Source organism: Thunnus thynnus, chromosome 6 (assembly GCF_963924715.1).
Source record: "Thunnus thynnus chromosome 6, fThuThy2.1, whole genome shotgun sequence".
Classification (NCBI taxonomy): Eukaryota; Metazoa; Chordata; class Actinopteri; order Scombriformes; family Scombridae; genus Thunnus; species Thunnus thynnus.
This window is the reverse complement of record NC_089522.1, coordinates 10,754,325-10,779,366: the sequence shown is the minus strand read 5'-3', so window position 1 is coordinate 10,779,366 and position 25,042 is coordinate 10,754,325. Positions and strand designations below refer to the sequence as shown.

General features: G+C 39.4%; 1 protein-coding gene across 3 annotated transcripts in view; it reads right to left on the bottom strand.

Annotated features, from left to right (window-relative positions):
• Positions 1 to 7,857: 7,857 nt before the first annotated feature.
• Positions 7,858 to 25,042, bottom strand: part of sema3h (sema domain, immunoglobulin domain (Ig), short basic domain, secreted, (semaphorin) 3H) — a 66,449-nt gene continuing 49,264 nt past the window's right edge. For 2 of the 3 annotated variants that reach the window (XM_067591647.1, XM_067591648.1), the window contains exons 12-21: positions 21,211 to 21,280; positions 18,544 to 18,688; positions 18,170 to 18,259; positions 17,796 to 17,925; positions 17,596 to 17,684; positions 15,990 to 16,031; positions 15,161 to 15,318; positions 14,505 to 14,566; positions 13,963 to 14,105; positions 7,858 to 13,770 (exon numbers count right to left, since the gene is read on the bottom strand). In XM_067591647.1, the coding sequence (XP_067447748.1) occupies positions 13,309 to 13,770; positions 13,963 to 14,105; positions 14,505 to 14,566; positions 15,161 to 15,318; positions 15,990 to 16,031; positions 17,596 to 17,684; positions 17,796 to 17,925; positions 18,170 to 18,259; positions 18,544 to 18,688; positions 21,211 to 21,280 (1,391 nt within the window). In that variant the 3' untranslated portion in view covers positions 7,858 to 13,308. The remainder of the gene's footprint in view (positions 13,771 to 13,962; positions 14,106 to 14,504; positions 14,567 to 15,160; positions 15,319 to 15,989; positions 16,032 to 17,595; positions 17,685 to 17,795; positions 17,926 to 18,169; positions 18,260 to 18,543; positions 18,689 to 21,210; positions 21,281 to 25,042) is intronic. The other variant, XM_067591649.1, reaches the window with a different exon arrangement.

The window sequence follows — 25,042 nt, the reverse complement described above, 5'->3', positions numbered from 1 at the left end:
CAGAAAAGTTCCGCATTGCAAAAATAAAATCGTCTCAAGATAAGTTACTAAAAACATTAATGAGCTTTTCTCTGATGACATAATGATATGTAATAGAGCAATAGATGTATTTAAATAAGTTAAAAAAAAATCCTTGTTGCTCGTTTTTTTAAATTTGAAAACAGTGCATGCTGTTGTATTATAACTATAACCAACATATAGAAATCGTCACTTATAACATGTGTGACAATAATACAATAACAGAAAACAATTAGGCATCATAATGAAATAAAGATAACATAAAGGACATGACTTCACTTTCAGTTTGTTGATACAGTCAACGTGGTAACTGGACAAAGTGCAAAGCTAATAATAATAAATAAATAGAAAAATAAAAGGCAGGCAATAAATCAGATTTTTTTTTAATCTTGGAGCATACTAACTGTTTGTGCACATTTCTTATTGTTTATAAGTTGACTAAAATAAGACTCAAAATTCTTTCTAAATTCAGTCATCAAAAGTTCACACTAGAACTTTTTATGGATATTAAATTTTCCCAGTGAAATTAATAGATTGACAGACCATTGAACTTTATGGTTTTTGCTTTCTGCATATTGAGCTGATTGATTGTTTTTTTCTCCACTTACATCATCACAGTCCATGCTGCATGTATCTCTGTTCTCCCACAGATGGAGACAAACACCGCAGCCCCTTAGGCTATAAAGATGAATACAAGTTGCATACTGGTGGAGGCAGAGCATCCTGGTGGGCAAAGACACAGGATGATCAGGGTTCAGGACCCCTTGGTAGCAGGCAAGCCTGAAGGGTTCCTTGAGCTAGACACTAAACCCCTTTCAGGCAGGCAGCTGAGTCTGACCTCTGACCTCCTGGTAGGAGAATGAAAAGGCAACAGAAGAATTTCCTCAAATAAGTCATGAAATACTGTAAGTGTTTGTCAACGTTGGAGATATTCTCTGTCTTTCATGTTAAATAAAAACACAGTTTGACTAGAAGCTGTTTCTTTTGTACAACTTTTACAGAAACCACATAAGACCCAAGAGTCAGAGTGCGGTGGTTTGACTTTGTGTATAATCTTTATTGGCCTCATGCAGCCACTTTGCACTTTGTTATAAAATAGTGGTATTTCATCTGAACATCAGAAAACAATGGAATCTCTGGATGGAAAACTATTTGTTTCACTTAATAATACTGCACACACCAATCATTCTTGTGCTCAACTTTGAGGTCTCAGTGATTACATTGTTTTGTTTTAGATTTGTTTGTTTTTTTGCTATTTATCAGTCTTTTAGGATGACAAAACGAAATTTCACTAATAAAACTAATAAAACAAGCACATGTTCAGAATTAAATTCAGACACTTAAGTACGATGCATTGAAGTTACGATTAAACAAAACTGCAATTCTGCAAAATGCATCAGTTGCCTTAGAATCAATATAAATATAAATAACAACAATTATCCAAAGTTTTTATGGACATTCAAATGTAATTATGGCAAGGTTCAAGCCATGAAATACTCCGTAAACAAACTAGTGAATCAGTTCTGTTGGCAACATGATATCAATCAATTTCCCACAGTTTTTGGTTTGGGGAAGGATAATGATCTGAATGATAGTGATATAAACATAAGATCCCTTCTTTTGACATTATCATCGTCAGTTGTTGACTCCGACTGTTGACTCATAATTGCCATCATTTCCAGTCCTCATCTAAATAAATGTGTGTGCAAAATTGAAATCAGGACAAGATTCACACACTTGTGTCTGTTTTAATTAGCTGCTGAGCTGCTGTTCTTCTTTTGACTCATGAATTAATTTGAGAAAATGTGTTTTGGAAATTATTTAAACTGATGGTGAAAGGACTAGAGAGGAGGCTTAAATAATGAGAAGGCCTCGGTATAACATTGCCTCTACAGTGGAAGCCGGGCCAGCGTCTGTGGCTTTTAAAACCCTTGAATGTGGTCAGTAAATGACAAACACTGCTGCAGAGGAGGAGAGAGGATTCAAAACCACACCATCACCACATCTAAAGATTGTGTAAAATCTCTAATCTACGCCAGCCTTCCAGGCCAGCTGCTCCCTCTCTCTCGTTGGGGAATCGGCTGTTTTATCTCATTTGTTCCCCCTCCAACTCTCTGCCAAACATCAAAGCCTGAGACATTTACCTAAAGACAATTAGACCTCTGAAGTAAGCCAGTAGTTTCCACAGTATCCCAATAGAGGACTCAATAACCACCATGACCCTCACCATATTTTCCTTTTCTTTCTAAGGAGATTACTGTCAGAGAGAAGTTATTTTAAATGACAAGTAACTGCCACGATAAAGGCAACATTTAGGAAAATGAAGGATACAAAGCAAATTGAAAGCACGTGCCTCCATACAGATGTGGTTTTTTGATCGTAAAAGCTGGTGACTTCATGATGCACACTGGCAACCAAAATGACAATGAGCACCCCGATAAATCCCATACTGTATGTGACTTGTATCCTAGTTCAGTAGCAGGTCGGCCGTGTGCTTCAGAGGACATGAGCTGAACAAAAGCCCTCTCTTCCTCCTCAAATGAGACAGTTTATCTTCACAGAAACCAGAAGTGATGCTACATTTGTGTGCTTCTTGATTTGTCTAACTCAGATTATTTAAGCCTCATATTAACTTTAAAAAGTATATTTGTATGGAACAAGGATTGTGGATTTTATCCCCTATTGTTTATATTGGAGTCACACTACAAAGGTATCTCTTCAGGTCAGTATGGAGAGGAGGAATGATCAGAGTAATCAATAACTTTCATCATGAGTAAATCATGTGAGTATTGTATTATGAGAGACTTGAAAAAAGAAATCCAAACATATCTTTCAATAGGAAGGTTCATGCAATGAACATGTTCAGGCTGCTAATAAACAGTAGGAATTATGTTTCTCTCATTAACAACTGGCTTTCTCATTGCCTCAAAGTCATTTTTCACTCAACTAGACAAGAATAGACAAGACTAGATTAGATTAGACTCAACTAGACTAGACTGAAGTCTGCTTTGGCCCTCACAGTCATAGCTACTAGTTTATTTTAATATATTATCTTATTTTATTTTGATTGGAACTCTGAGATTTGGTTTTATAAAAATATACTTCTGTGGGTATTTCGAAAACCAAGACATGCTTCATCATTTATATTTTTAGATATTTACAGTCTTGTGCTTACGTCAAGGAGAAAATGATGGGCTTTGAAATGTCTGAAAAATTGTTGCAGCAGGTTTAGAAGAAAATGTTTTCATCCAGGATGCTCAACCGGAAGATCCAGTGGTTAGAAGTCAGAGGCAAGACATCATGAGGGAAAAGCATCTGTTGGAATACATGCATGTACGACAGCTATGATTTCCTGAGATTAGTTTAAGAATCAGAGAAGTGTCTGAGGCAGTTAGCTGTAAATGATCTTAAACCTGAGCAGGCCGCTTCATCCAGTATGAGAATTTTACTGAAAGGGACACTGTGGTGAAGCGCTGAAACCTTTTATTACACCTAAAAGGCGCTTTTATAAGCAAATTGGTGAAAATAAGACTTTCTGGTCTACTGAGCAGTGGGAAAAAAAGTCAAATGGGTAGATGAGTCATTCTGTGGCAAATGCCAAAAGCGTCTCTTCCTGAGTGCTTGTTTCCTACGCTAAAGTGTTTGGCAGCTCTGTGATGGTGTTTGGGGCATTTTACTAACATGCTGTATGTGTTTCTTTTCCTTTGAGTCTTTCAGAGGGAACGGAAAATGCCCATAAATATAACGCCATTTTGAGTCACCATGTTTACTTGTTGAAGTATTTCTTTCCCGCTTTGAATGAAATCTTCCAGAATGAAAAGACCTTCAACCCCAGAGCAGAGCTAATAGCAGATCAGTTTGATGATCATTAAAAAAAAACCATAAACCATTTATCGCGGCCCTCCCAATCACCAAATCTTCAGCCAATTGAGGCGTCATGCGAGATCAGAGATCCTGAGGTGACACCAGAGTTGATGTTTACTCCACCACAACAAATGACAGACTTTCTCACTACTGACAGTTTCAGGCTCTTTAGGGTTTCATTCAAATTTCATTGCAATTTGTGGTTTGACTCACTCCCTCATCATCTTCATGAGGTGAAAGATTGATGTAGAAATTTCAAACTAGCTTTCCATTTAGTTGTTTGCGCCCAAACTCACCACAGCAGTCACTCACTCAGACTACCCACACTGTATATTTGGGTCTCTGTAAATCAAAGAGTATGGTCTTGAACTGCTCTGTGTGAAAAGTGCCCTGAGATAACTTTTGTTATGATTTGGTGCTATATAAATAAAATTGAATTGAATTGAAATTGAATTGTATATGACTGGCCCTGCAAGACTAGTGATATGGTTGATAGAGTTTATTCATCTTGGAGAATATTCAAAATCAATTCCTGCCCAGTTTGACCTTGATCATCTGTTGTGACTGACACCACAGTTGTTCACTGTGGTGCTTCATGATAACACTACGTGTGTCAAGTGATTTTGTTGTGTCATGCTTCACCTAAAAAACAAGATGAAGAGTCTTTATCCTTGCTAGCGGCTGTACTTGGACGCAGTGGTGCACTGAGCTAAATACTCGGTAAACATGCTGATGTTTAACATGTTCACCTCATTAGTTTGTGTACTTGTACTAGTTCAGTACAAGTCAAGAAGTTGTGATATGTTCAACAAGCTTGCAAAGCTCTGTAAACAGAATAGCGTTCCTGCACAAGTGCAGTGGCATCTGCCTTACACTGAACTACTGTCCAGAGACCGAAAATCGCTGCTATTAGTCTTTGGAGCCATTTGTAAACAAACTATTTTAACAGCTGTAATCTTTGTGGTGAACAAACATCAACTAGAGCAACAGTGTGGCTCATTGACATGTTTTTAGTAGTTTTTGGGGGAAAAAACAGCAGTTTAGGCCACAGAGGAATAAAATATATCAGGCTTTGGAATCACACACAATACTTTTAGGTAGGATTAGTTCATTTTTGGTTTGGCTCTGTACACGAGATTGTTGACAGTAAGAAAAATATAGAAAATTGTCAGTTAAATCCTTTAAGTCAGGGAACCAAACTGTGCACTTTAATGATTTTTACATCTGTGTTCTCATTACTTACACACAAGGCACAGACATTTTGAAACCCAAACTTAATTTACAATTTATTCACAATTTATTTTAGAAAATCCTCTATAAACCAGCGGATTTTCTTCATTTTTGTCAGTACATACAAGAACATCAAAATGTTTCCGTCTGTGGTGAGCATGTGAATGTTAATGCTTAGAACAAGTTTCCACTACTCTAAAACTTCCAGAGTACTTTATATATTTTGCATGGCCTTGGTTGGCCAATCAATCAAAAAGACAGTGTATTTATTGAAATGAGTTTGCAGAGCTGGGTCGTACCCATGGGTCATATTACAGTATAATGGGAAAGTCTATACATTATAATTATAATTATGGAATCCCATCTTTACTTTGTTGGACAGCAGAACCTTGTAGGAAACACTGGAGAAGGGATGTCTCATTCCTAACAAAATACACCACAGCAAAACACTAATTTACTTTTAATGCATGGTTTTCTTTTTTGCTGTGATATTCTGACCAATCATCCCCTCAAGGAGATGCTTGTCCATGATTATGCTTACAAAGTGCATCTCAGAGGTATATAAAAAAAAGAAAAACTTAAAGCCACTGTTGCTAGCTTGACCGGAGCCTGTCCCGATTGGAAAGTATTGTAGCGCACATTCATAGCAATATAAACAAAGAGCAGTATAATAACTGCAGACGCTCTCGTTACCTCAAGGGTTTGGAAACAGTGAAGCATGTAAAGTGAAGGTTGTCGGGTATCCGGCACGATTGGAACGTATCTTTCAACCATCACATTGCTCAGCAAAACATACCAGTTGTTTGACATTTAATGAGAAAGTACTGCATGTGGTCACTTTGGCAGAGACAGATGGTGGTTTGTATGGTATGTAACTGTTATGGAGTGAAGACAGTGATGGACAGTGTGCATGAAGAATAATGTAGCTGGAATGGAGTGAATCCCTGGAATACAACTGTGCAATGATGTGTGTCCAAACCTGGTTGTGTGCATTTGTGTGTGTAGAAATATAAATGTTGGATATATGAGATGGTCTACCTCGCTGAAAACCATGTATCTCCAAAATGTTGTTTTATACAAAAAAAAAACCCTGACTATGAGCTGGGAGAGGGTTTACACTATTTGGCATTATTGAATCTTCACTCTACCATGAAAAACTACTCATCCTTTGAAAGCAGATGAGTCTGTATAAACCATTTTAAGATCCTAATATCACTGCAACATCAGTTGCTTATCTTGCAACATGAGTGCATAAAACAGAATAGTCACATATGAAATAGAGAAAAATCCTGCATTTTTACCATGTTTGTGCCCAAATTTGGTCCAGTATCACTAATTCTGACCTTTTGACAATGAACTACAAAGAGTTACCTTCCAGAAGAGACCAAGATCATGACCAATATGGTTCAACCTTTTCATTTTGGGTATGTCATTGTCAGGCTTGTGCACACAAAAGGGCGCTGCTTGTTCAGCACCCTGGTGGCCTCAGGGTTAAGTCGAGCATGAACTGCAATGTTCCTCTAGCTGGTTAACTTTCTTGCATATCATTCCCCATCTCTCTCATTTCCTGTCATATGTCTACTATCAGTTCTTTTGTAAAGGCATAAAATGCTCCTAAATATAAAAAAGATACTTGGTGATTTCACATTCTTAACCCTTTTTATAGAATTTTCACCTATTTGGCATACCCAAATGGAAAAGCTTATAACAGAAGAACTGTAAGGCTACGATGCGAATGTATTAGGCTTCATTTGACAAGTGATATCTTCTAGTTTCTGGAAATGTGTTTGTTTAACATGTGGCTAAAACACAAACAAAACTACATCAGTTCAAAAAAGGCTCAAAAAAGTGGTTTTGGTCCTCGTTTACAATGAGTCATATTTGAATAACAATAATTAGGACATGTTTTATGCCAGAACCATGCAAATCACCACATACCTTCTACATCTTGTCACCCTGTATAAAATGCCAGACCTCTAGGTCTAACCTTATGGGAGCTAGGGAGTTTTTAGTTTGTGGTGTCACTGGTGTCCCGAACCTCTCCAATTATCTCCAATTGGTCAAATTGTGCCAATTACTGTGTGATGCTACCACTTACAACTGGCGTAAACAGGTCGCCGGCAAACCGGTGGATGTTAAGAGGTTTAAGTCTCCCTCCACTCAAAAATGTTTTGTTTATTGTTAAGTTGGATCTTTGACCTTCACTGTGCAGAATGATGTATGTATGTGCAGAGTTTTACACTACAAGGATGTTTTCAAATTCATCTGCTGAAGGAGAAAAGTGTCTCTGTGCTCACCATAAATCTGACTTGAAGATGCGTAACTATGAGCATTATTTGTGACATCACAAGTAGTTTGGAAGCCAATCATGTTTCAGTTTGCAGCTTTACAGAGGTGTGATGTGGGAGCAGTGCACATATACCAAGAATGGACTTTTCAGTGAAGTAGGAGACAGCTCGTGTCCAATAGGAAAACTTTTGAAATGAATAATATTTGCAAATTCACAGATCCTCTTTTTATTAATGAGGGGGAAGGAGTAGATGTCATTTTAAGGATTTTAACAAGGTAAAGTTTTGTCTTAACACATGTAATACTTCAACTTAACAAAAAAAAGTAATAATACAATATGGTTTTCACTGGACACTGGCTTTATGTTAGTGAATGTGTCTCTATGTATGTGTGTTCGTGTTCAGTATCTGCATATATTTCTAATTGGCAAAATAAGCCACAAAATACACACACACACATTTGAAAGCAGACCTTTATACATATTTACAAAAAGAAAAATGTCTCCATACACGAGAGGAGATCAGCTGAAGACAGTTTCATTCCGTCTGCAAAGAAGTCGTTCTGGAAAAATCACAAAAGCATTGGCACTGAGATGTAAATATAGCATAACAGAGTGAAACACACGAGGCTTTTGCAATGAATGAGGAGCAGCTCTGCACCACAATCTTTGAGGGAAACACTAAATGTTTAAAACGGTCCACCATAAAAATGTCTTGTAGGAGTTCTGCCTCCGACTTGTGTGGTGTTTGGATCTGACACAAATATACACACATTACACACTCATACACACAACATCCACAAGCCGGAGTCCATACAGCTTGATTATTTTCATAGCCTATTTATTAGGTTATTGGATCATATTTCTGTGAGAGCACAAAAGGGCAAAGTGCTGTTAAAATTGGCACCATAATCCAAATTTCTCCAAAGTTGGCGTCCTTTCACAGGCAAAATGAAGTTTAGAGACTTAAAAGAGGCGTTAGATTTAGCTTGTTTGCCTGAGGTTTTGCACAGCCTGCATTTTAAACTCACCAACACTTGCCTAAAAACTGGTTAACAATGTCATATTGGTTTGATTGGTGTTGGGCCACATAGAGAGATGAAGTCTTGTCACCTCTCCTTGCCGCCTCTAAGCTTCTTAACAGCTTAATGCAAAGGCTAGAAGGTTTCTTTTATCTGCTTTTCTAAAAAACTTAAATGCTCTTGAGGTTTTATATCAGCATTTAAAGGAATAGTTCCACATACTAGCTGCATTCTCTGTTTTCACTTTTAAGCTAACCAGATGCTGGCGGTGTTTCACCGGATACAGACATGAGATCATTATCAATCATCTAAAATAAAGCCAATCGGGGTATTTCCCAAAATGTCCAACTATTTTAGGCTAGTTATGTATCTACCACTGTGGTAGCCACGGTAGCTTCATCATTCATCATCAGGATATAACAGCAATAATTTGGGATTCATGTTGTATTGAATGCTAACGAAGTAACTGTTATTTTAGCTTGGATAAACGTGTCCATGTTTTGTTACACTAATGGGTAGACATCTTATATTATGGACAGAAAACACCAGTATCATGTTTCAGCCTTCAGAAGGACACTATGAAAAAACCTGTTTAGTTACAAATGCTAGAAGGGGGCTGGACTTTGACTTTCTAAATATTTTTAAGTGTGTACTTAAAATACTGTAGGACTATAAATACACAACAACAAAATGTAACAATGATTGTGTTGTTAGCGTTCAACAGCTTCCATGAGACTTCAACAGTTTGCCAGTCGCTACATCGTAAGATGATCATAAATTTTTGTGTTCAAAGTTTAAATTCAGCATCAAACATGAAGTGAAAACTTCAGGACCACGTTTCAGCTTTTTAGAAAGACATCAAGCCCTCTAAACATGAACTTGTTGACTCACAGGCTTCATCTGGTGTGTGAACCTCATAAACGCACCTGCAGTCACACTGTTTAGATGTATTTACCCTGAGTGTCGTATCTGACAGCAGTCTGCAAACAGGCCAAATCTGATTTCATTTGGATTACACTGCCGGCTTCACACTCACCCACACATCATTTCATTTTTAAGACGTGTATCCGACACTTACACACTTTGTACATTCACATGCCAGCAGACACAAAACAGCTCAGCTCAGAGTCACACACAATCTCTCCTTCTTACTTTTTACTCAAACACACACATTCAGAAGTAGATCAACGCTGGTTAGTTCTGTCATGTGGCCAAAGCCAAGAAGCCATAAGAGGCCAACCGCATGTTAATTTTCTCTAAGCTCTGCCTACTCTCAGTCGGACAGTTTGTTTTACTTACAGCATCAAAAGTGTCTCCGATCTGTTGCTGAGTTTCCCATTAAGCAGATTTACTGGTTTGGCCTCTGAACTTTTGTTTCATCTCCTCTCACTCTGATCTGAGTGACAAACACACATAGATGTGTACTGAACAAGCACACACACACATACAGAAACACATTCAGCCAGAAGAGCAAAGGGATTCTGCAAGACCAAGCATTGGATGTACGGTATCTACTCTAATATAGACAGGATTGCGTGCTCAGAATCATCATTGTGGGATGAAATTAAATATGTGAAAATATGAGAGGCTGTTATTATGTTATTGGACTTAATGATGCATGTATCTTCTTCTTGCAAGCCTTACAAAATAATATTAAGTTTTAATTCAGTTGGTCTGTCTGGCTCTCTCCTTCACTCACGCCATCATCTTGCATGAATTTAGTTTAAATGGTAGTTCATCCCAAATGCAATCTGCTCTGTAAACAACAGCATTATCGCTACTGAGCTCAAGTCCGATGTTGCAACATTTAGTTTGTGTCTCTTGTTCAGGAGAAAGAGGAAAACAAAACATTGTACTTTTAATATACCTTTAGTTCTCACTGCCGCGAGCTGAAGCAGTTATTACTTTTACATTTATTTAAGTCTTCTAAGCATGTCATATTAATGAGTTGGTGACTTTATTAGCATTTCTAAAAAACAAAATAGCCACAGGCAGGAGTGATTTGAATTTCCTTGGTTGGGAGTGGGGATGTGCATCAACAGATTTGGATGATAACAATTGAAAATCTTTCCATAAATAAAGAAAGAGAAGACAAGAAAAAAAGAAAGTTCTGTGCGGATCTCTATGTGTGAGCACACAAACATACAGTACATGCATACAAAGACAGACCAACAGACACACTCACATGTCAAATAAGCGTCCAGTATGTGAGACTAGTGAAGAGGACCTAAGGAAGAGCATAAAGCCTTTCCCAAAAATATCACACAACTTACGAAACAAGCAGTTTCACTCCAGATAAAACAAATAAATACTACTAAGAAGAAAGTTAAATAGAAATGGAATAAACTGTGTTGGTTTAACATCTTAATAGTAAGAACAAATCACAATTTACTGCCTTGCAAAGTCACTAAAGTCACTCAACTCCTGCAGACCAGAGTCCACTTGACGCCAGTCCTGTTCAGTACTCTCTCAAGTTCCAACATCGTATGATAAAGACTTCTTTATTTTACGTTGGGCCTGCTTCATAATTTACAGCCAGATTTCATTTCCAGCTGGAGCTGCAGGACCAGCAATATATTACTTCTTTTGTTGGCTGGAACGCACTGAAAGTCACTAGATGGCCCATTTTGGGTCCAGAGCTGTAGTTTGAGAAACATGCATTTTTCTGTACAGAGTCTCTTGGCAGTTCAGTCCATAGTCACGTCCTCTTCGAAACTTGTTTTCTTCTCCATGTTTCATCAAACACCACTTTTTAGATGCATCTTTATGTTTTACACAGTTCGGCGTGTTGAGTTCACTGTCATGACAAGAGTTATCGTAAAAAATAATTTTTTGTCCAATAGATACACAACCTTACAATTTACCAAACACTTAAAGTTTTAACTTGCTTGAAATATGATTTTAAATACTATCAATTGAAATCCCTCTGTGTTTTTCCAAAAATGTCTGGTAGTACTGACCCAGGTTATAACCCTCTGACTCATTAAACCCATTTAATCATGTCAAGAGGAAATTTAAAGTTGTTTTTTCTTTTAGTTACTGAAAGGCTCGATTGAGCCTCATCTCATAGCAGCAAAACAATTTTATCCCAGTGGTAACAAAAATGACATTTGTCTGCAAACTGGAGTTGATGTGGAGATGTTGTCTTTTTTTCCTACATAAAAACATATTTTGTAAATCTGTACACTGCACTCATGTGAGACACCAGAAAAACCAAACAAATACTCCAAACTAGACATTATAAAATGCACCAGACCCACTGTGTCTTGTTTCTGTTTTTCCCACACCTATACTAAACAGCTGTCCGTGCTGCTCTGTCGTTGTGGCATAACATCAGTGCCAGATATGCCTGTGAACTTTACCAGCTAACATTACTGAACCAAACTTTGAGGAGAACATAATGGAAAAATCTCCTGCAGTGTGGCTGTACAGCTGCAACACAGAACGCTAACGTCCTGAAAAAGTAGATCTGAAACCTCATCAAAGCGATGCTCGAGCTTTTCTCTGCCTTTCATCTTTGTGGTCATGGTCAGTCATCATCTCGCGGTCAGACCCCACCTTTCTGAAGAAACCAACAAAACTCTCACTGCAGGTGAACTGTTTGAAGGATTACATCCCAACATGTCTATAACATGTTGCATAAAAGATGCATAAAACTCTTCAGTGCTACTTCCTGCCTGTCATTACTCCTCAAAGCTGCTGCTGCAGTAGTTTACTGTAAGAGATTTACTGTTTGTAAGTTGGCTTTGAATGTTTTAGCCCTTTAAGTAACTATCATCACTGATTATATTCCAAAGCATAGCATAGGTTTTTAGATTGATAGGTACTCCATCACAGAGAGTATATATTTCTTTTTTTGTCTAAGTTTAGCTGTTAAAAACACAGGCTTTCTCTGCAGATGTGTTCGAGGGTGCTCCAACATCTGCGATTTGACAACAGGCTGCCAAACAGCAACCGAATCCCTTTCACCGCATTTATGATTGCTTGTTTGCTTTCTTGTTTCTTACTTTTAGACAACATAGCACATTGTCAATGAAATTTGAGCAGTTTAATCTCAATTCTCAGAAGGCCAAGGATGGAGTGTCCTTGAAATGTGAACACATCATCAAGGAAAAGTTTGAAAAATGCTGCTTGCTACTGTAATAGCATAACTTTGAAAAAAAAAGGCAACATATTTCATGTTCCTGCAAAATGATTTTCACAGTGTACTGAAATTAATGGAAACCGGTGTCCGCCTGGAAGGTAGGAAATCAATCTAAAAACATCCGTTCTGCTTTGGAGGATTATTGTCAGTGATGTAAAATATTGTATGCTGGATTTGTAGTTAATGGGCAAAAACATGCACAGCTACAGAAATGATCCTTGAGGCAGCAATCATTTCACAGGGGTTGAATGCTTTTTCAAAAAATTCTGAATGTCTACTTTTTGGAAAGAGACTCACATTTTTTTCTCTGCAGAAGCTCCAAATTCAAAATGTCCCTGTTACGACACAGAGTCAGTCAAACTGAGTGATCTGGACATGCCGTTCTTCCTTCATTCAACATGCTTTGCAACCTAAGATTTTCTGCTTTCGCTTTTTTATTCACAAAGTCTTTTGTCCAGGTGAAACAGTCCTTGCTGTCCACATCCTCCTGTACTGTACATACTTCAGTTGTTCGTGTGTAGCTTAGTTTGTCACTATAATGTAATTAAAGGATGCTTTTTTTTTTGTTTGTATATAAGTGCATGCGCATGTCTAAGTCTCTGTACATACAGTATGTGTGTGTCTCAGTGTATAAGTTAAGTGTGTGTGTATGTGTGTGTGTGTCTTAGTGTGTATGTTATCATAAATGTGTGTGTGTGAGTGTTTAAGTCACTGAAAATCCGCCCTCTTGCTCTACGACACATTCAAGCGCTCCTCGGTGCTCTCTGCTGCGGCTTGCTCCTGCTCTTCCTGCCCGCTGCTCTTGCTCCCCCTCCTCCTCCTCCTCCTCTTCCTCCTCCATGCTTGTGCCTCTCCCCCTTCTCCTTCTCCTTGTTAGGCTCCACCATGATATCACCGTGGCGACGGTGGTTGCGCGGGGGCCGATATCCCAGAGCGCGGCAGTGCTGGCCGAGGTTTCTCGGATTAATCAGCGGCATCACATCTTCGGACCAGGGCTGCGTTCCCGGGCTCTGATAGGACGGGCTGGACCAGGAAGCGAGGAGGCGGTTGGCCGAGGGGCTCCAGACGGCGAGGCGGATGGTGACGGCGGTCCAGTGGTAGCCATGCTCTTCCACCTGGCAGTGGTAGACACCGCCGTGAGACAGCTCGGCTCGACGAATCAGGACACCCCGCTCGATCACAATCAGCTGGTCGCCTGTTACCAGCTGGAGAGAGAGAGAGAGATCAGATGCTGACGACTTGTGTTCATATTGGGAATTCTGGGTAACTGAAGTTGAGGGTGGTACTGGAAACTTGACACAATGTTTAAGTGCCAGTGCAAGTTTACATCTTCCAGTATTTTTATTCCTAATTAATATTTTAAAAATGAGAACATAAATAAAAATGCATGTGTGTACCTGGTTTAGTTCAGGACTGTTCTCTCCAGCCTGTTTGTACCAGGTGACAGCAGCATGTCTGGATCGGGGCAGACACTCCAGGTAGGTGCTGTTACCCTCGGCAACCATCATCACCCTCTGCTCTGCCTCCACCTGCAGCCCGGCTAAAAGAGATCGAGGAAAAGATGTAAAAAGTTGAAGATCTGGGTTTTTTTTTTACTATTATTAAATATTTTTATTCAGTTTATATTTGTATCTAAACCAAAAGAAATAACACCATGTACTATTCATGTTTAAGGTTCAAGTTTTAGCTTTATTTTAGTGTCAAAGAGTGATACTATAATACTTTATTAAAACATAAAATACTGCATATGTACACCAAATTTACAAAATATAAAGCATATATATGACATGCAATAATACATGAATAAACCTACTATAGCTAAAGCATTATTAAAGCTCATGTGTTAACTGCCTGCCAAATGTTTCACCACCGTGTTTCTGTCTGTCCTTCAGATAAACAAATCATATGTAAAGAATTGGTGGATGATATAACTCCTCACCTCCTTGTCTGACACACTGAGTTAACGGGTCCTCGTCCTCCCCTAAATGACGTGCATTCCTCCTGTAGAGAAAGTCATGAAATGAAGAAAAGAATTACATTCTCCTAGTCGCTCTAAGAGGCCACAATTCATTTCAGCCTGTAATGTGAAAGTGTTAGACGTAACAAATGATGTGCTGACAGTTTTACTTGAACAGGAGTGGGGCTAACAATTTTTGTCCTAAGGGTGGTGCTAGAGGAAAGACCGTGGGGACATTGGAATAAACAGGGTTAATCCATTTGAGAGCATCAGTTTGCTCAGCGAATTTTACGGCAATTGCTTGTTTGCATTATTAGATTTTGTGTGATGATGGCGGCAGTGGAGGAAAGGTCAAATGGTCACCCAAAATATTAATAGTTGAAAATGTCATGGAAATCTGTCCATTTTTAATGGAACCATGTGTTGGTCAAGTGAAAAAATGCTGAAAATTGAATCAGAGTCGAGATATAATTTGAGCCACATTTCAAACTATCAACAAATGTGGTTTAAGTCTGATTCGAGAAGATTAGTTCCATGTGCTTCTCCTTTGGTGTTCAGAAAAAGTATCCTACTTGAATGCAATAATTAGATTAGTGTTGTTTGGATAAACATATAAAGATCTAATTCATCGTCCATACCTGCGCACGGTGGGCATGTAGGGGCTGCAGGCGTGTCCGTCCCAGGTACAGTAGGGATCTCTGGCCAGGCAGCACTCAGCGCAGGCCTGACCGTATAGCTCACACTGGTACAGAGCCAGCTGGGACACACCCTCACTGGAGCCCACAAACAACCACTGCTGGAGGAGGAAGAGGAGGGGGGTGAAAGAAAGATAGAAATAGACAGAGGGAGAAAACAAGATGAGGGAGAAAACAATGTTGACAACAGGGCGAGGGAAGAAGGAAAGAGGAATGGAAGGAGAAGAGAGTAATAATTGAAGGAGAGCCGAGAGAGAGAGAGAGAGAGAGAGAGAGAGGGCATTCAGTTTTCTCCCGTAAGACAGAGAGAGACACTTTGACAATCAACAGTTAAACCAGACTCATCTTCACTCAATAACACATCCAACTCACAGTGTAACAATGTCACTGAGTGGCCACAGGGAGTGTGTGTGTGTGTGTTGGTGAGAGAGAGAGCGAGAAACATGATGATGCTCGGTTTTTAAAGTCTGCGTGAATGTGTGTCTGGTTGTGTAAGCAGGCTTCGGATTTTTTTTTCATGAAACCCAGACTATTTTAATAATGCAAGATGTATTTCTCTCGCTGTGTGTGTGTGTGTGTGTGTGTGCGTATAGGGTATCTCTTCATTATAGCTGTGACTGAGGTCGGGTAACCATAGCAACTGGTGATGAAGCTGTCCTTGGAGATACAAGGTGGAGAGATGAGTGATAAGTGTGTGTGTGTGTGTGGGTGTGTGTGTGTGAAGAGGAGTTTGGAAGTTTGAAAGTGAGTTTCTGTCTCTCTCATTTGTTACCTTTTTCTTTGAGAGTGTCAGAGCTGTCACAGGTGATTTGTGCTGTGAGGAAGACAGAAAGGAAAACATCGAGTTTAAATTGAGACAAACAGAAAAAGACAGAAAAAGAAACCATTGCACTAGATAGATAGATAGATAGATAGATAGATAGATAGATAGATAGATAGATAGACAGATAGATAGATAGATAGATAGATAGATAGATAGATAGATAGATAGATAGACAGATAGATAGATAGATAGATAGATAGATCTCAACTAAACCAATCAGACTGAATACAGAGTTATTTTTGCATTTTGAATTTGAGCCTCCAGTGGAATTAATATCAATCAATCAATCAATCATTTAATGACCTTCGGTACAGCATACAGGGAAGCTCATAACACTGTGTCAGACATAGAACAGATAACAGCTTTACAGCTTTTATTGGGCTGAATTGTTCATATCATGAACTGTGGTTGGATGAAAAGGCTTTTTTACAGTCTGATAACTATGTGCAGCTGCAGTAGTTATTGTGTTAAATGTGTTTAGAGTCATGCTACAGTTATGGGCTTTGGATAAAAACATTTACTATATTTAATATGTAATTTATACAGCACATATGTGAGGTGATTAAAGTCCTCCTCAACTCAAACATGTGTTTTGTTTATTGTTATGGAAGTTGGATGTTTGACATTCACTGTGTGCAGGATGATGTATTTGCAGAGTTTGACACTAGAAGGCTGTTTTCATGTTCATCTGAGTTTAAGGCACGTACATACAAGCATTATTTGTGACATCACAACTAGTTTCGAGCCAATCGTGGTCCTGGATACAACTTACACAAGTGTTATGTGGAAACTTGAAGCCTGCAGTGCACAAACACTGAGTAAAGACTTTTCAGTGAAGTAGGAGACATCTTGTGTCTAAGTAGCTCAACTTTTGCATATTTAGATATTAAAGGCTTTTCAATAAGGAAAAATGAGTGGAAGTGATTTTAAGTCTTTTTAATTTTAAGTCTATTTAATTTTAAGAATTTCTAACCATGTAAGTGAACTTTGTTGTGGAAAAAATATTATTATTAGCCACAAATTATTATTAAAAATGTATTTTTTCATATTAAAATATGTCTAGAGCTGGTCTTTTTCTGACACTTGTATCTCCTTAACTGCGAGAACCATGCATGCTTTATGTTACTGCTGACATTTTCAAATGCATTTTCATCAAATGCCTGCTGTTGTTTTTCAGATTGTTTAAGCCACTGCTTTCCGATCTTTTATGTATGACGGAATGAATGAAAAACTCGCTGCAGATCATCATCAACATCGTGTCTGCATTTATTTTTGTCAAAGTTCCCTTTTGTTGTTGTAAGTGCGGACTGATTTGCAAAGTCTGTGCTGCATTATGTCTTACATACCATAATAACTCTTAAATCAAGTTTGAAGAGTGTGTTATTTGATTCTCAAACTGCAAAAAAATACATCTTAAAATTTGAAACCCAACCACTTAATTGGTATAATGATCAGCTGTAATGCAAAGTACACAGTACTTGAATTGTAATAAATGGACTGAAACATGAACCTTTGAGATGACATCATGTATTTGTGCAGTAACCGTTTGCTGTACCTGGAAGACCTGCAGCTGCTCCAAAGTGACCTCCTGACTCTGACCGTGTTCTCTGGGCAGATGGATGGCCTTCAGCACCAGACCAGAGTCTGCAGCAAAAACAGTACATTTAAAAAAATGAATTGAGAAAAAAACATGGAGCTTAGCAAGCCAATGACCCAGTTCTACAGTTAAGAAATGGTTCAAAGCAGACACTCTACCTGTGCCGATGAACAGGACGTCGTAGGTGCCGTCGATGGCCTCCACTCTGTCCACCAGCAGTTTGCTGAACTTGTAGTGAACGCCCACTCGGACAAGAAGGGGACGCTCCCCCAGTGGCAGCACGTTCTCCTAAAACAATGTGAACTTTTAGAGTTTTGCATTTTATCATCAGAAAACGTAATGGTGTTAATCATGTTGTTCATCATTGATATATTGACGCTCTCAGTGTTGGAGTGGCGTCACTTTGGTGAGAGCTGTTGGCTAATTTAATTTCTCACTTAAGATTTCAGATAAAAATAAAGGAATACTGTTAAAAAGTTCAATCTAACTGAATTAGATTGATGTAATTGAATAAAGTGAATATCAGCTGAACCTGCAGCAGTGGGTGAGTCCTGCTGAAGAAGATGACGTCGTCAGGATACTCTCTGGTCGAGCTGTAGCTTCCATATGTACTGCTGGGACACTGAGAGAAAGAGAGAAATGAAGAAATAGAAAAGGAAAGAATGAAGTGAGGATGTTTAGAAGACACAGATCTTTATTAAATCCTTGTCATTTAACTTAAAAAATAACTTTTCATCCTCATGGTGGTATGAAAATAAGGTATCTTTTATGCCTCTTGTTTTTTGTGAACTATTCCTTTAATACTGTTTAACTGCACACAGTCACCTCACTAGATTGTGAGCATGATTACTAATTTAGAAAACAGGAACATTTGCCAGAAGGAAAGGGTTTTGGGCATTAACTTACGGTGCCAGGTCGCGGGTAGGGCACTTTGCCCGTAAACTCTGCCCACTTGTACAGAGGCCCTTCCTTATGTAGGAAGTTTCCCTTAAAAGCCCGAACCACATCCTCCATTCGGTAAACGCAGACTGCTGAACCATTCAGAATATCACTGAGGACAGGGGAGAGAGAGAGAAAGAAAACTGTCATTCATCGCAGATTCAGATAATCTTCTTCCATCAGCCTTCATGAATAAAAACATAAGCTGAGTACGGCTTTGATGGTTTCACTCAATGAGTTCTGATGGTCTTTAAGCAGTAGATTAAATAAAAAAAGAGATGTACTGTATGTGGAGCTGTGAGTCATTGTGGGTTTTCAGCTTAAACGCATCAATTCACTAAATGTGCTCCAACCACAAAGTCCAGCTTGGATGAATGCTCTGCTTTCAGCACACCAGTCCTCACCACAACATGTCTCTTGCACTGCAGTTAAGATCATGGTTAAAATTTTTGGCAAAGTTTATCAGAGCTTAAGATTCCAGCAGCTAGAACCAGAACAGCTAGAAAGGCCGCGCTGTGATGGATCGGGGTGGTTTCCTTCAGTTCAGATGGTTGACACACACAGTAGGTTTAGTCAACTTCCTCTGGAGGGAAGTTCTCTTTTCTCTCCTTCACAGAGTCCCTGTAGCTGCTGTGGTGTTTAGTGTCTTGCTTAAGGGCACTTCAGCGGGGCCAAAGTTGTTCAGCTTAAAACCCTGGTGCTCCCACTAAAGCGGCTTACTCACTATGAAATCCTGGTGAATGTGGAGTCAATGAACACGAGGAACCCACATGCCAATTTTACAAAATGCAATATACTGTAGTATCAGTGTGTTTTTTTTTTGAAAATGCCAAACAATGCTGCATTTTTTCTCCTCAGTTGTGTTTGAAGTAACAAGCCAGATCTTCATTTTTGGTAGAAGTATCACTGGTGGCCATGTGCCACGAGCAAGAACCAACATGTGGACAAAAGGAGGTCAAGAATTTAGCTGCTACTCCATAAAACTCATAACAAACGAAAGAAGGGTATGAGGATGTATGAATGAATAAGCATGTAAATTAACAAAGCAACATAAATATGAATGAATGAATGAACAAACAAGCCAACAAAGAAAGAAATAAACAGTTGGAAGGAGACCAGATCAGCTCTGTGTGATATACTGCATGTGCTGGATGGATAATTGAATTACGAAATGAAAAAAAAAAAAAAAAAGCCGAATAATAAAAGCAGAGAATAGAAGACTGATGCACAGGCTTCATCACAGGGGACAAAAACCTCTGTGTGTGCAAGCATGAGAGCTCCAGGGAGAGACGTTTTCCATTCAGCAGGAATGACCTTTCTGCGCTCTGCAGTTCTGTGGTTGGGACCCCACCCTGAGTGATGCTTTGGAATCCTGTCCGTTCCCCGCTGAGATTCCAGACACTTTTTCCGAAACCCAGAACCAGACCAACTCCCTGCTCCGCCGTGCCAAATGTTGTCATACTTCGGCTGCTACTGTAGAGCTCGGGCGTCCACCTCAGAAACCAGTTTATTCTCAGAACGTGTGGTGCCGTCAGAAGCTTTTTTAGTCTGTTACTCACTCGCTCATTTAGTCTGGATTTTCTTCACTTTTTTGTCACATACTTTTTTCAGCCAGTGTCTGGTCTGCGTTCTGTAGCTGTTCACCTGTTATCAGTCTTTCAGAGTGTCTTTCTTTACGATAGCCTGTCTCGTATCGGCCTTCTCTCTCATCCGTCTGTGTGTCTTTAAGTGTCTGAAGTTTTATGTGATTGTGTCATCGCTTTGTCCCAGAAGGAGCAGATAGATGTTTTTTCTTGCTCTCTGTTATGACTGTGTTTTACTCACATGCGAGCAAATTACCATTCTGTAGACACTAACACAAAGCATATTGTCTATGGGCTGTAATCAAACACATTTCAGTGTTGCTTCATATTTTCCATGATGTTTTGTCATAGTTTTTAATAAAGTTTGAAGCTGTACAGCATGTTGCTGTTCTGGATTGACCTCTGGAAGATAAGTCAACTATATTTTTATATGTATTTTCCCTTTATGATTTTATTTTTTGAGGTCTCAAAGTCGCTTGAACTCTCTTTAAGAAGTGATCTCAATTAGAAGCTGAGACACACAAAACACTTGCTGTGTCACAGTTAGAATGATGATGATGTTATGATGATGAAGACTCATATGAGCCTCTGAGGCTCCATTTTCTTGACATGAATGACTGTGTTTCATTCATGAGTCAGAGTGGCATAAGACCCTGCTGCCTGGGTGACTCCCACAGTAAATCACATCATGTGCAAGATAAAGTATTTGAATGTGTTTGAATATAAATCAAATGAGGAGTCGATTTTTCTAACTTCCCACCTCTTCGTTTCCATTCTCCTGCACTCTACATTTCTTTACTTGACTCTCAAAATATTGAAGGTTTTTATTGCTTTGTACTGTAGCACAAAACAGCTGAGCCTAAATATATATCTGCTGGGATTGATCAATATCAATGACTCACTGCAACCAAAACCTCCCCACCCAGTGTAATTTCCCAGCGCCTCTCATCCACCAGCATGCTGGCATTCTCAACGGCTTAAAAAGGGTTGGCAGATTACAAAATACCTTATAAAGCTACTCCCATGTTTTCTGTTGTTCAGCTGTACATACCTTGAAGTAGTAAACAGGCCGTAGATGAGAGGGTTTTTCTTGTCTTTCCCTTGGAGGATAAAGATGTCCTCTGGATTGAGAGAACAAGAAAGGAGAGATCAAGAGATGAGAAGGGAGGGAAGGGAGAGAAAGAGATAAACATTTGTTATACTGAGGTAAAACTCAGAACAGTGTCTTAATTACTGGACAAGTTTAGATTAGTGCTGCACAGGTTTGTGTAAACTGTGTGTTTGGATATACGTGTGTGTGTGAAACTGTTTATGTGTGTGTGTGTGTGTTTGTTTGTGGGGTTGGTATTTGGTATTCATTATGTGAAGGCCTGTGTGTGCATCTATCGGTCTGACTGTGTGACTAATGGCGTCGGGCGTGCTGGCAGCATGGCTGACTGGTTGCTTGTAATGAATCTGTAGCCATTAATAACCAGCCACAGTGGGAGAGCTAAGCGCTGGGTCCACCACAGGAGAACAACACCTGCTGTCACACACAACTAACACCATGCATCAGTGTTCGCTCTTCATTTCAAACACAGCGGATCGCAAGATTTGATGTTTTTCTCACTCTGGTGTTGCTCCGACTGTTGTCCCTCATGCGGCGCAATCAGGTGTAGTGTGGATTTTCGCTCATTCCATCTGTCTGGCTTTAAAACCTGATATCTTAGACACCACTGGTCCGATTTTGACAAAGCTTAGTAATAACAGACATTTTTATCCTGTTCTAGCGTTTGAAAATGTGCACAGATTTGGCTCAGCGGGGAAGTTTTTAATTTGAACAAGATCAATTGGACATGGGCGTGCACACAAAATTTGTAACTATTACTGAAACAGTTTGGTTGTGCCGTAGTGGAAAAGGAAAACAGCCTTTCTGTTTCTTGCAAGGAGTCATGACAGCTGCTGACAGCCGTTTTATGATGATTTATGGTTGCTCAGAACTGGTTCTCATGACGTGCTGTCTGACCACGTCAGAAATCAAATGTGTTAGTAGTCATTCTGACTTCACTCAAAGGTGGAGTGAAAAGCTGACCGTCACAGAGAGGGGAGGGGGAGACGTGATATTGTTAACGGCACATATATTAATAATAATGATGGCAGCGACATTACATGAGCGAGGGTAACCAGGGCAACCAGGGTAACTGGCTAACTTGGCTAAGCTAGCTAGCTTGCTACACTTGATTTTCTTCCCCACCTGCATTCTGTAAAGACCCGCCCTACTCTGCCTCTGATTGGCTAGTGTTCGTTTCCGTCATCGGTTTGGTTGATGAGGAGTGAGGCGGTTAGGGTTAGAAAAAAATATCAGGGTCAGAGCCAATCAGAGGGAGTGGGTCTTTGCGGAAAGTGGGTGGGAAAAAAACATAACGCGCATGCTACAGCTAAGTGATTTTCTGGGTGGAACTCAAGCGTGAGAATTATTGTTCTGCACATCGGAGTAAGTGGATTATTAAACTATTTTGACAGTAATTGTTTGGGTCACCGAACCAAGAAAAGTTGCGTACTGAAGCAAACATCCTGTATCGAATGGTTCGGGATGAATACACAAACCGTACACAACACATCATTTTTCTGATCTTTCAACAGAGAGAGATGATAGTGCATCTTTTCATTGTAACTTGGAAAAATGACTGACTGGCCCATCAAAGCTCTTTGTAATAACTTGGCAAAATAGCAACACGCAGCACTGAAGGCCAGCATCAACTACAACACTGGTTGTAGTGTTTCCAAGTTCTGTAAAATGTTTTAAGGGGCATCTGAGATATTGTGTGTAATAAAAGGAACAGACAACAAACAAAGCTGCTGTTCCATATAAACAGCAAATTATGTCTCTAATCACTCTCAATCCCTAATCACAATAGCATGCCACGCAGATTTAAAGAAAAACAGACAAACAAAGAAACAGATGGCAAGAGTCATGAGACCAAATAGTGTACTCAGCTAAAGGAGGAACATCAAGCCTTAGGCCAATCAATGTAATACTGAAAATGTCAAAAAAAATAATTTAATCAATTTAATGCGAAAATCCCAAAAAACAAAATAAATTACTGAATAAAAATTGTTCAACATATGTAACTGTTTGTTTAAAAGAAAACACCACAGGGTACCTTCAAAGTGCCTGACTTTGAAAAGGGATCATTTCTTTCTTTCAAGTCCACAAAATCCACTGATTGTTTAAACGGAGGCTCTTTAACTGTGTGATATATCCGACACCACTGGTCCAACTTTCACTTGTGTTTAAAAACATTACACTGATGCATAATATTCAACAGTTGGATTTTTGGCTCATGTTCATTAAAATAAACCATATTTCCAACATTTTTGCAGCCATATTTCATGACTCGTTCATCGTTTTATAATTCAGTTGTCAACGGACAAGACAAAACAAGGCCTTGGTTTTCTCTGTGTATTTAAATCACAATAAATCAAAGGTCTTCTGTTTTGCTCTTTAGTCTAAGATAAAACTTAAGAATGTTTTTTTTATCATCCTATCACAACTGTAGAGAATAGACCCTTTTGTTTACTGGGTGGCTTGCTGTGATAATCTATAAATACGTGACCTGACTTGGCTCTGAGGGTACGGTCGGTCTATAAAAAGTTTTACCCTAAAAGAACTCCGGCTGATGTCGTGATGTTGGGACACAAAGAGTTTAGCAATCTTTGCAGCAATAAAGGCTGGATTACTTGTTTGAAATAATGTTTGCTTTCCTCTCCTCTTTCTTCATTTCCTCTCCTCTCCTGTCATCCCCCTCCTCTCTCTGTTTCCTCTGCTCTCCTCTATTTCTTCTTCTCCGCTCCTCTCCTCAGCTCTTATGTTATTTCTTCTTCTCCTCTCTGCTCCTCTCCTTTCATTTCTCCCTCTCCTCTCCTCTCCTCTCCCCTCCTCTCATTTCTCCTCCTCTCCCATGGTGAGGCAGAGATGTTGTTGTGGTGATGGAGACAACGAAGCGTATCACTGTTCCCACATTCCTGTCGTTCCTGCTGCTTCAGGTGGCCTCCGCGGAACTACAGCCCTGCAGGACGTCTAATCTCATCTCATCACACACACACACACACGCACACACACTTGCCACACACAGTGACTGACTCAGGAGCACATACGCATCAAAGAGAGAGAAATAAAAGCATGCGTGCACCCACACACTCAAATGTAAAACTGCGGGGACACAAAGTTGCTCACACACACAATCAGCAGGCCCCTCAGGGGAGAGCAGGGAGGACTATGGGTAGTCTGCAGCCTGCGGCGTACACATTGCTCACTCCCTCCATCCTTTATTTAACATATCCTTCATTAATAAGTTTTCTTTAGCATTTTTCCCTTTCAGCTTAAATCACGATGCAGATGTCTTGTTTGAGCAGTTGTCCATCTTTTTTCTTCTCTTCCTGACCTCAATTCCTCCTCACAATATTTTACTCCTACTGGATATCATCCCTGCATCTTCTCTCACTCCTGCTTCCCACTTTTCTCATTATCTCCAGCTAGTTACTCATTTTCTTTTATGCTCACATCTTCCAAAGAATACCCTTTCCTTCTTTCATTAATCAAATCCTTTATCGTCTCTCCAGTTTCTTTTCTTTCTCTCCTTTTTCTACTTGTCTTAAAGTTTTTCTTATGGCAGTTCTGCTTTATTAGTCTGGATGATATATATATATGTTATGGGTGGACGCTTTCATCCAGACTACCTCAAAGTATCCTCAAAGAGGGGATGAGCCAGAGTCAAAAGAAGGGCAGCGGATGATTTATATCTAAACCTGCACAGCTGACTTTTATAGCCACCCAGTCAGCCCGGTGGAAGCCATTTGAGTTCAGATGAAAGACAGACTCTCTTTAAACCTGGTGGGAACAT